The sequence below is a fragment of the Oncorhynchus mykiss genome, unplaced genomic scaffold (genome assembly GCF_013265735.2).
Source record: "Oncorhynchus mykiss isolate Arlee unplaced genomic scaffold, USDA_OmykA_1.1 un_scaffold_173, whole genome shotgun sequence".
Lineage (NCBI taxonomy): Eukaryota > Metazoa > Chordata > Actinopteri > Salmoniformes > Salmonidae > Oncorhynchus > Oncorhynchus mykiss.
The window spans coordinates 864,444-875,983 of NW_023493670.1; the positions used below are offsets into that span (position 1 = coordinate 864,444).

The following is an 11,540-nucleotide window of genomic DNA, read 5'->3' on the forward strand; positions in this document are numbered from 1 at the left end:
AACTTGACTGGTTGTGTCTATATATATTTAATAACTTGACTGGTTGTGTCTATATATATTTAATAACTTGACTGGTTGTGTCTATATATATTTAATAACTTTTGACTGGTTGTGTCTATATATATTTAATAACTTGACTGGTTGTGTCTATATATATTTAATAACTTTTGACTGGTTGTGTCTATATATATTTAATAACTTGACTGGTTGTGTCTATATATATTTAATAACTTTTGACTGGTTGTGTCTATATATATGTAATAACTTGACTGGTTGTGTCTATATATATTTAATTAACAACAGTAACATAAAACACGGAACAGACAGAGGGATTACCCAAATACAAAATTGCAAAGAGGAAAACAAAAACAAATCCGTATATCAAACACAGACATGTAGCCAATACATTTGGGACGTTTTGTTTTGCATACGTTTGAATGATTCTAAATAATTTTCCAAATCAATTTAAAAAAAGGCCCTTTTCCATCATGTATGTTGATTTGTGTATTACATTTTTTTCCCTAGTAAAATAAGGAGATTGTTAGTTAAGGGCTTGTGAGTAAGTGTTTCACGGTAAAGTCGACAGCTGTTGTATTCGGCGCATTTGACAAATAAGATTGGATTTGATGTAGTGGATAATTGTGTTGTCCACTCCAGTCAGCAGATGGCGATATGAGTATTTCAGCTGATTCTTCTTGCGTGACGTATAATCTAGTGGACGGGAGGCTGTCGACTACTGAATCAGCCACATCGGCTTGCTAGCCGACATAAAACCGAATAATTGAAGCTACTTTTACTATTTTGTGTATATTAATAGGTGTTTTATACACAGGAGTTAACTTAACGTACTTGTTCAATTTATTAATTTGTTCAGATTGATTTGATTCTGAGCCTAGCACTAGGCTAGTCGCTAATGCTACCTAGCTAGCTAACATCCCTGACCATGAGCTCACTAAGCTACTCGCCCCTTGCTAAAGAAGAGGATGTCTACTGGACGGAGAAAGGAGCTCTGGAGCTGAACATTGTCGTAAAAGAAGAAGATGAGAATATTACAGTGAAAGAAGAAGAAGCTTTCAGAATAAAACAGGAGGAAATCACATTGAAAGAAGAACAGGAGGATGTTAAAGTGAAAGAAGAGAAAAAACAGTTTGTAGTGAAAGAGGAAGAGGGGATAGAGGCTGTCACAGTGGTAGAGGAGGAGGTAGAAGCTTTCAGAATCAAAAAGGAGGAAGAGGAGTCTGTTATAGTGAAAGAAGATAAATATATTTTTGGAGTGAAAGAGGAAGATGTAGAAGCTTTCAGAATAAAAAAGGAGGAAGAGGAGGATGTTATTGTGAAAAAAGAGAAAGATCTTTTTGGAGTGGAAGAGGGGATAGAGGCTGTCACAGTGAAAGAGGAAGAAGAGATAGAGGCTGTCACAGTGAACAAGGAAGAGGGGATAGAGACTGCCACAGTGAACGAGGAAGAGGGGATAGAGGCTGTCACAGTGGAAGAGGAAGAGGTAGAAGCTTTCAGAATTAAACAGGAGGAAGATGAGGATGTTATAGTGAAAAAAGTGGAAGAACCTTTTAGAGAGGAAGAGGACGATATCTCAATGAAGGTAAAGGAGGAAGGCGTTTTGGGAGCGAAAGAGGAGGAAGGAGATGAAGAGGAGACTGAAGATCTGATTAACACCAGTGAGTATTGTCTTAAAAACGGGCATAGACTCCGCACTGTCTACACATGAATAGGTTGTTCAGTACTATAGGAATTGTTAAAGGGCCAATCTGTGATTGGTACATGGACTTTTACATTAATAATATTTAAGCTCTCGGAAACCCTTCTATGTATGTAGGGTTTTCAGCCATTACATTCACCCACATTTGGCTCCATGTAAACTACATTAATAATATGTAAGCTCTCGAAAACCCTTCTATGTATGTAGGGTTTTCAGCCATTACATTCACCCACATTTTGGCTCCATGTAAACTACATTAATAATATGTAAGCTCTCAAACCCTTCTATGTATGTAGGGTTTTCAGCCATTACATTCACCCACATTTGGCTCCATGTAAACTACATTTCCGACGCTGTGCTCCAACAGTTTTAGAAAACATGCTGATTTGCCCGTTATAGTTCATGTCAGCGACAAAGATTCTTTGAAATAGAAAAGAGACGTACTGCACGGAGGCTCCAATTGATGAACTAAACTTCCTCCCCCAGTTAGCTTACACACAGGTGTTCGGAGCATGCTAAATATTCAAATCAAGCTTTATTTATACAGCACATTTCAGACATGGAATGCAAAACAATGTCCTTCACAGGAAATAAATAAAAACACTGAAAATAAAACTGAAGTATTTACTACTAAACACATAAGGGGATATACAATTAAAGAACTACAATAAAAACTGAAACCTTTACCACACAACACACGAAGAATAACAGTAAAAACTGAAACCTTTACCACACAACACATGAAGAAGAACAGTAAAAACTGAAACCTTTACCACACAACACATGAAGAATATCAGTAAAAACTGAAACCTTTACCACACAACACATGAAGAATAACAGTAAAAACTGAAACCTTTACCACACAACACATGAAGAAGAACAGTAAAAACTGAAACCTTTACCACACAACACATGAAGAATAACAGTAAAAACTGAAACCTTTACCACAACACATGAAGAAGAACAGTAAAAACTGAAACCTTTACCACAAAACACATGAAGAATAACAGTAAAAACTGAAACCTTTACCACACAACACATGAAGAATAACAGTAAAAACTGAAACCTTTACCACACAACACATGAAGAAGAACAGTAAAAACTGAAACCTTTACCACACAACACATGAAGAAGAACAGTAAAAACTGAGTGACTAAAAAGCTGAGGAAAAGCACTGCTAAAAAGGTGTTGATCTCTTTTAAAAATGTCCACAGTTTCAGCCCCCCTCAGGTTCTCTGGCAGGCTGGACTATACTATTCCAGAGTCTGGGGGCATAGTAACTAAAGGCTCCCCCTTCATGTCTCTTGGTCCCCCTCAGGTTCTCTGGCAGGTTAGTCCAGAGGCTGTGGGTATAGTAACTAAAGCCTCTCCATGTCTCTTGGTCCCCCTCAGGTTCTCTGGCAGGCTAGTCCAGAGGCTGTGGGTATAGTAACTAAAGCCTCTCCATGCCTCTTGGTCCCCCTCAGGTTCTCTGGCAGGCTGGACTATACTATTCCAGAGTCTGGGGGTATAGTAACTAAAGCCTCTCCATGCCTCTTGGTCCCCCTCAGGTTCTCTAGCAGGCTAGTCCAGAGTCTGGGGGCATAGTAACTAAAGGCTCCCTCTCCATGCCTCTTGGTCCCCCTCAGGTTCTCTAGCAGGCTAGTCCAGAGTCTGGGGGCATAGTAACTAAAGGCTCCCTCTCCATGCCTCTTGGTCCCCCTCAGGTTCTCTAGCAGGCTAGTCCAGAGTCTGGGGGTATAGTAACTAAAGGCTCCCTCTCCATGCCTCTTGGTCCCCCTCAGGTTCTCTGGCAGGCTAGTCCAGAGTCTGGGGGCATAGTAACTAAAGGCTCCCTCTCCATGCCTCTTGGTCCCCCTCAGGTTCTCTGGCAGGCTAGTCCAGAGTCTGGGGGCATAGTAACTAAAGGCTCCCTCTCCATGCCTCTTGGTCTCCCTCAGGTTCTCTGGCAGGCTAGTCCAGAGTCTGGGGGCATAGTAACTAAAGGCTCCCTCTCCATGCCTCTTGGTCTCCCTCAGGTTCTCTAGCAGGCTAGTCCAGAGTCTGGGGGTATAGTAACTAAAGGCTCCCTCTCCATGCCTCTTGGTCCCCCTCAGGTTCTCTAGCAGGCTAGTCCAGAGTCTGGGGGCATAGTAACTAAAGGCTCCCTCTCCATGCCTCTTGGTCTCCCTCAGGTTCTCTGGCAGGCTAGTCCAGAGTCTGGGGGTATAGTAACTAAAGGCTGCCTCTCCATGCCTCTTGGTCCCCCTCAGGTTCTCTGGCAGACTAGTCCAGAGTCTGGGGGTATAGTAACTAAAGGCTCCCTCTCCATGCCTCTTGGTCTCCCTCAGGTTCTCTGGCAGGCTAGTCCAGAGTCTGGGGGTATAGTAACTAAAGGCTCCCTCTCCATGCCTCTTGGTCTCCCTCAGGTTCTCTGGCAGGCTAGTCCAGAGTCTGGGGGTATAGTAACTAAAGGCTCCCTCTCCATGCCTCTTGGTCCCCCTCAGGTTCTCTAGCAGGCTATTCCAGAGGCTGGGGGCATATTAGACTACCTGCTGGGGTGGCAGTCCAGAGTCTGGGGGTATAGTAACTAAAGGCTCCCTCTCCATGCCTCTTGGTCCCCCTCAGGTTCTCTGGCAGGCTAGTCCAGAGTCTGGGGGTATAGTAACTAAAGGCTGCCTCTCCATGCCTCTTGGTCCCCCTCAGGTTCTCTGGCAGGCTATTCCAGAGGCTGGGGGCATATTAGACTACCTGCTGGGGCGGCAGGTATCCCAGTGGTTAGAGTGTTGGCGCTAGTAACTGGAAGGTTGCAAGATAGAATCCCCGAGCTAACAAGGTAAAAAATCTGTCATTCTGCCCCTGAACAAGGCAGTTAACCGACTGTTCCTAGGCTGTCATTGAAAATAAGAATGTGTTCTTAACTGACTTGCCTAGTTAAATAAAGGTAAAATGAAATTTAAAAAAAATAATGAAATTAACTCAAGGCTGCCTCTCCATGCCTCTTGGTCCCCCTCAGGTTCTCTAGCAGGCTAGTCCAGAGTCTGGGGGTATAGTAACTAAAGCCTCTCCATGCCTCTTGGTCTCCCTCAGGTTCTCTAGCAGGCTAGTCCAGAGTCTGGGGGTATAGTAACTAAAGGCTGCCTCTCCATGTCTCTTGGTCCCCCTCAGGTTCTCTAGCAGGCTAGTCCAGAGTCTGGGGGTATAGTAACTAAAGGCTGCCTCTTCATGTCTCTTGGTCCCCCTCAGGTTCTCTAGCAGGCTAGTCCAGAGTCTGGGGGCATAGTAACTAAAGGCTCCCTCTCCATGCCTCTTGGTCCCCCTCAGGTTCTCTAGCAGGCTAGTCCAGAGGCTGGGGGAATAGTAACTAAAGGCTCCCTCTCCATGCCTCTTGGTCCTAGGCTTTGAGTTAAAAGGCCAGAGGACCTGAGGGACCTACTGGGTACATCACTTAAAAACATGTCTGACATGTATTGGTGCTCAATCATGGATTGATTTAAAAACCAATAGAATCATTTTAAAATGAATTCTAAAACTCACAGGCAGCCAGTACAGAGACCTTAAAATCAGTGTAGCGTATGTTCTCTGTCTGGTCTTGGTCTGCAGCATACTGTATGCTTTGCAGTTGACCAAAGGCTTTCTTGGGTAGACCAGCCAGGAGAGCATTACATTAGTCAAGCCTGCTTGTAATAAAAGCATGGATGAGTCTCTCTGTATCAGCCTGAGATCACATAAGAATGGAGTAATGAAGAGATCTACGGGACTTTAGTGAGGTCCAGCTCACCTGATACAGGATGCAGTGATTAAAACTGTCACCTGATACAGGATGCAGTGATTAAAACTGTCACCTGATACAGGATGCAGTGATTAAAACTGTCACCTGATACAGGATGCAGTGATTAAAACTGTCACCTGATACAGGATGCAGTGATTAAAACTGTCACCTGTGATTAAAAAGAAGGGCGCCAAGGTAGACGGCATCCAGAGGTTTCAGAGTATTATCTGCTGCAGGTTTGAGTATTATCTGCTGCAGGTTTCAGAGTATTATCTGCTGCAGGTTTAAGAGTATTATCTGCTGCAGGTTTCAGAGTATTATCTGCTGCAGGTTTAAGAGTATTATCTGCTGCAGGTTTCAGAGTATTATCTGCTGCAGGTTTAAGAGTATTATCTGCTGCAGGTTTCAGAGTATTATCCGCTGCAGGTTTAAGAGTATTATCCGCTGCAGGTTTAAGAGTATTATCTGCTGCAGGTTTCAGAGTATTATCTGCTGCAGGTTTCAGAGTATTATCTGCTGCAGGTTTAAGAGTATTATCTGCTGCAGGTTTCAGAGTATTATCCGCTGCAGGTTTAAGAGTATTATCCGCTGCAGGTTTAAGAGTATTATCTGCTGCAGGTTTCAGAGTATTATCTGCTGCAGGTTTCAGAGTATTATCTGCTGCAGGTTTCAGAGTATTATCTGCTGCAGGTTTAAGAGTATTATCTGCTGCAGGTTTCAGAGTATTATCTGCTGCAGGTTTCAGAGTATTATCTGCTGCAGGTTTCAGAGTATTATCTGCTGCAGGTTTCAGAGTATTATCTGCTGCAGGTTTAAGAGTATTATCTGCTGCAGGTTTCAGAGTATTATCTGCTGCAGGTTTAAGAGTATTATCTGCTGCAGGTTTCAGAGTATTATCTGCTGCAGGTTTAAGAGTATTATCTGTTGCAGGTTTAAGAGTATTATCTGCTGCAGGTTTAAGAGTATTATCTGCTGCAGGTTTCAGAGTATTATCTGCTGCAGGTTTAAGAGTATTATCTGCTGCAGGTTTCAGAGTATTATCTGCTGCAGGTTTAAGAGTATTATCTGCTGCAGGTTTAAGAGTATTATCTGCTGCAGGTTTAAGAGTATTATCTGCTGCAGGTTTAAGAGTATTATCTGCTGCAGGTTTCAGAGTATTATCTGCTGCAGGTTTAAGAGTATTATCTGCTGCAGGTTTAAGAGTATTATCTGCTGCAGGTTTAAGAGTATTATCTGCTGCAGGTTTCAGAGTATTATCTGCTGCAGGTTTCAGAGTATTATCTGCTGCAGGTTTCAGAGTATTATCTGCTGCAGGTTTAAGAGTATTATCTGCTGCAGGTTTCAGAGTATTATCTGCTGCAGGTTTCAGAGTATTATCTGCTGCAGGTTTAAGAGTATTATCTGCTGCAGGTTTAAGAGTATTATCTGCTGCAGGTTTAAGAGTATTATCTGCTGCAGGTTTAAGAGTATTATCTGCTGCAGGTTTCAGAGTATTATCTGCTGCAGGTTTCAGAGTATTATCCGCTGCAGGTTTCAGAGTATTATCCGCTGCAGGTTTCAGAGTATTATCCGCTGCAGGTTTCAGAGTATTATCCGCTGCAGGTTTAAGAGTATTATCCGCTGCAGGTTTAAGAGTATTATCCGCTGCAGGTTTCAGAGTATTATCCGCTGCAGGTTTCAGAGTATTATCTGCTGCAGGTTTCAGAGTATTATCTGCTGCAGGTTTCAGAGTATTATCTGCTGCAGGTTTCAGAGTATTATCTGCTGCAGGTTTCAGAGTATTATCTGCTGCAGGTTTCAGAGTATTATCTGCTGCAGGTTTCAGAGTATTATCTGCTGCAGGTTTCAGAGTATTATCTGCTGCAGGTTTCAGAGTATTATCTGCTGCAGGTTTAAGAGTATTATCTGCTGCAGGTTTAAGAGTATTATCTGCTGCAGGTTTAAGAGTATTATCTGCTGCAGGTTTAAGAGTATTATCTGCTGCAGGTTTCAGAGTATTATCTGCTGCAGGTTTCAGAGTATTATCTGCTGCAGGTTTCAGAGTACTATCTGCTGCAGGTTTCAGAGTACTATCTGCTGCAGGTTTCAGAGTATTATCTGCTGCAGGTTTCAGAGTATTATCTGCTGCAGGTTTCAGAGTATTATCTGCTGCAGGTTTCAGAGTATTATCTGCTGCAGGTTTCAGAGTATTATCTGCTGCAGGTTTCAGAGTATTATCTGCTGCAGGTTTCAGAGTATTATCTGCTGCAGGTTTCAGAGTATTATCTGCTGCAGGTTTCAGAGTATTATCTGCTGCAGGTGTCAGAGTATTATCTGCTGCAGGTTTCAGAGTATTATCTGCTGCAGGTTTCAGAGTATTATCTGCTGCAGGTTTCAGAGTATTATCTGCTGCAGGTTTCAGAGTATTATCTGCTGCAGGTTTAAGAGTATTATCTGCTGCAGGTTTCAGAGTATTATCTGCTGCAGGTTTAAGAGTATTATCTGCTGCAGGTTTCAGAGTATTATCTGCTGCAGGTTTCAGAGTATTATCTGCTGCAGGCTTCAGAGTATTATCTGCTGCAGGTTTCAGAGTATTATCTGCTGCAGGTTTAAGAGTATTATCTGCTGCAGGTTTAAGAGTATTATCTGCTGCAGGTTTAAGAGTATTATCTGCTGCAGGTTTCAGAGTATTATCTGCTGCAGGTTTCAGAGTATTATCTGCTGCAGGTTTCAGAGTATTATCTGCTGCAGGTTTCAGAGTATTATCTGCTGCAGGTTTCAGAGTATTATCTGCTGCAGGTTTAAGAGTATTATCTGCTGCAGGTTTCAGAGTATTATCTGCTGCAGGTTTCAGAGTATTATCTGCTGCAGGTTTCAGAGTATTATCTGCTGCAGGTTTCAGAGTATTATCCATAGTCAAGAATGGCAGGAAAGTTGTCATCTGCTGCATTCTGGTAAATGGCCTCCCACCATAGTCAAGAATGGCAGGAAAGTTGTCATCTGCTGCATTCTGGGAAATGGCGCCACCATAGTCAAGAATGGCAGGAAAGTTGTCATCTGCTGCATTCTGGGAAATGGCGCCACCATAGTCAAGAATGGCAGGAAAGTTGTCATCTGCTGCATTCTGGGAAATGGCGCCACCATAGTCAAGAATGGCAGGAAAGTTGTCATCTGCTGCATTCTGGGAAATGGCGCCACCATAGTCAAGAATGGCAGGAAAGTTGTCATCTGCTGCATTCTGGGAAATGGCGCCACCATAGTCAAGAATGGCAGGAAAGTTGTCATCTGCTGCATTCTGGGAAATGGCGCCACCATAGTCAAGAATGGCAGGAAAGTTGTCATCTGCTGCATTCTGGGAAATGGCGCCACCATAGTCAAGAATGGCAGGAAAGTTGTCATCTGCTGCATTCTGGGAAATGGCGCCACCATAGTCAAGAATGGCAGGAAAGTTGTCATCTGCTTCCTGCTCTTTGTGGAGAGGCCAATATGTTTTTCTAAAATGAAGAAGTCTACTTTACATTGGAGCTTTTTAACGAGCTTCATGTTTTCTAGACTTTAGATCTTTATCAATCCAAACGTCCAGATACTTCTAGAACCCGCTCGATGAGAGAAACCATCCAATCGGTGAATACGTAGCCCATCTGAGACATGTTAACTATCACTGTTGTGGTTGTCTCACCAAGCTACCTTAAGATGGATGCACTAACAAGTTGCTCTGGATAGTGACCATACTATTCCCTTGAAGCCACACAGTGTAAAATACATGGGTCATGTGAACAATGGAGCACATGCATCACATGCAAAGAGACAATGGAGCACATGCATCACATGCTAAGAGACAATGGAGCACATGCATCACATGCTAAGAGCACTTGACTGTAAATCTCTCTGGATAAGAGGGTCTGCTAAATGACTAAAATGTATGTGGAGATTTCATTCAGGTCTCCCTGTTTTAACCACTCTGTTTATCTTTGGCAGAAGAGAGACCCGACTCAGAGGAACCAGAGACGTCTGAACCAACGAGACGACACCACTGTTCCCAGTGTGGAAAGAGTTTTACCCATTTAGGGAATCTTAAAAACCACAAGAGAACACACGCAGAGAAGAAGTCTTACAACTGCTCTCAGTGTGGAATGAGTTTTACCCGGTTAGGGAACCTAAAATCGCATGAGAGAATACACACAGGAGATAAGCCTTACCAATGCTTCCAGTGTGGAAAGAGATTTATCGAGCCAGCACAACTGAAAGTTCATTGGAGAAAACACACAGGGGAAAAACCATTCCAATGCTCTCAGTGTGGAAATACATTTACCCGATCAGGGGACTTGAAATCACATGAGAGAATACACACAGGGGAAAAGCCTTACCACTGTTCCCATTGTGAAAATAGTTTCAGTTGGTCAGGGCAACTGAAAGAGCATAAGAGAATACACACAGGTGAAAAGCCATTCCAATGCTCGCAGTGTGGAAAGAGTTTTACCCGGATTGGGAACCTGAGAACACATGAGAGAATACACACAGGAGAGAAGCCGTTCCAATGCTCTCAGTGTGGAAAGAGTTTTACCCAATTAAGGAGCCTGAAAAGTCATGAGAGGGCACACACAGGGGAGAAGCCTTTCCAATGATCTCAGTGTGGAAATGGTTTTACCCGGTTAGGGTACCTGAAAACACATGAGGTGACACACAAAGGAGGGTAGCCTCACCTCTGCTCCCAGTGTGAAAGAGTTTTACCCAATTAATGGTCCTGAAAGAGCATGAGAGAATACATACTCTTCATGTCACTACTCATTGTGGAAATACATGTTCTGGCTTATGGTTTTGACTGAGGATTTGTGTTTTTGTCATGAAATCTAATTGTATATATTTAATCATACTCACAAATAGGTCTACATTTGTTTTTTTATTTTTTAGATTTTTCAAAGTATCCACCCTTTGCCTTGATGACAGCTTTGCACACTCTTGGCATTCTCTCAACCAGCTTCATGACGTAATCACCTGGAATGCATTTCGATTACAGGTGTGCCTTGTTAAGTTCATTTGTGGAATTTCTTTCCTTCTTAATGCAATTGAGCCAATCAGTTGTGTTGTGACAAGGTAGGGGGGGGGGTATACAGAAGATAGCCCTATTTGGTAAAAGATGAAGTCCATATTATGGCAAGAACAGCTCAAATAAGCAAAGAGAAATGTCAGTTCATCATTACTTTAAGACATGAAGGTCAATCAGGAAAATTAAGAACTTTGAAAGTTTCTTCAAGTACAGTGGCAAAAAACATCAGGCGCTATGAGGAAACTGGCTCTCATGAGAACTGCCACAGGAACACGCAGAGTTACCTCTGCTGCAGCGGATACACATTCATTAGAGTTACCAGCCTCAGATTGCAGCCAAAATACAGAGTTACCCAAGTATGTGTCACAGCTTCATCGGACTGAGCTTGTTGTCATTGCAGGCAATCTCAATGCTGTGTGTTACAGGGAAGACATCCTCCTCCCTCATGTGGTACCCTTCCTGCAGGCTCATCCTGACATGACCCTCCAGCATGACAATGCCACCAGCCATACTGCTCGTTCTGTGAGTGATTTCCTGCAAGACAGGAATGTCAGTGTTCTGCCATGGACAGCAAAGAGCCCGTATCTCAATCCCATTGAGCATGTCTGGGACCTGTTGGATCGGAGGGTGAGGGCTAGGTCCATTCCCCCCAGAAATGTCCGGGAACTTGCAGTTGCATTGTTGGAAGAGTGGGGTAACATCTCACAGCAAGAACGGGCAAATCTGGTGCAGTCCATGAGGAGGAGATGCACTGCAGTAATTTAATGCAGCTGGTGGCCACAGCAGATACCGACTGTTACTTTTGATTTTGACCCACCATTTGTTCGGGGACACATTATTCAATTTCTGTTAGTCACATGTCTGTGGAACTTGTTCAGTTTATGTCTCGGTTGTTAAATCTTGTTATGTTCATACAAATATTTACTTTAGTTAAGTTTGCTGAAAATAAACGCAGTTGACAGTGAGAGGATGTTTCTTTTTTTGCTGAGTATATTTTACAATGTAGAAAATAAAGAGAAACCCTTGAATGAGGAGGTGTCAAGTTT

At 42.9% G+C, this 11,540-nt stretch overlaps 1 protein-coding gene across 1 annotated transcript; it reads left to right on the plus strand.

The window, feature by feature from the left end:
* Positions 1-710: 710 nt before the first annotated feature.
* LOC110515697 (zinc finger protein 771-like) lies at positions 711-10,445 on the plus strand. The gene is made up of 2 exons (XM_021594500.2): positions 711-1,676; positions 9,426-10,445. Exons 1-2 carry the CDS (start codon positions 944-946, stop codon positions 10,070-10,072), a joined length of 1,380 nt encoding a protein of 459 aa, XP_021450175.2. The 5' UTR covers positions 711-943; the 3' UTR covers positions 10,073-10,445.
* The last annotated feature ends 1,095 nt before the right edge of the window (positions 10,446-11,540 follow it).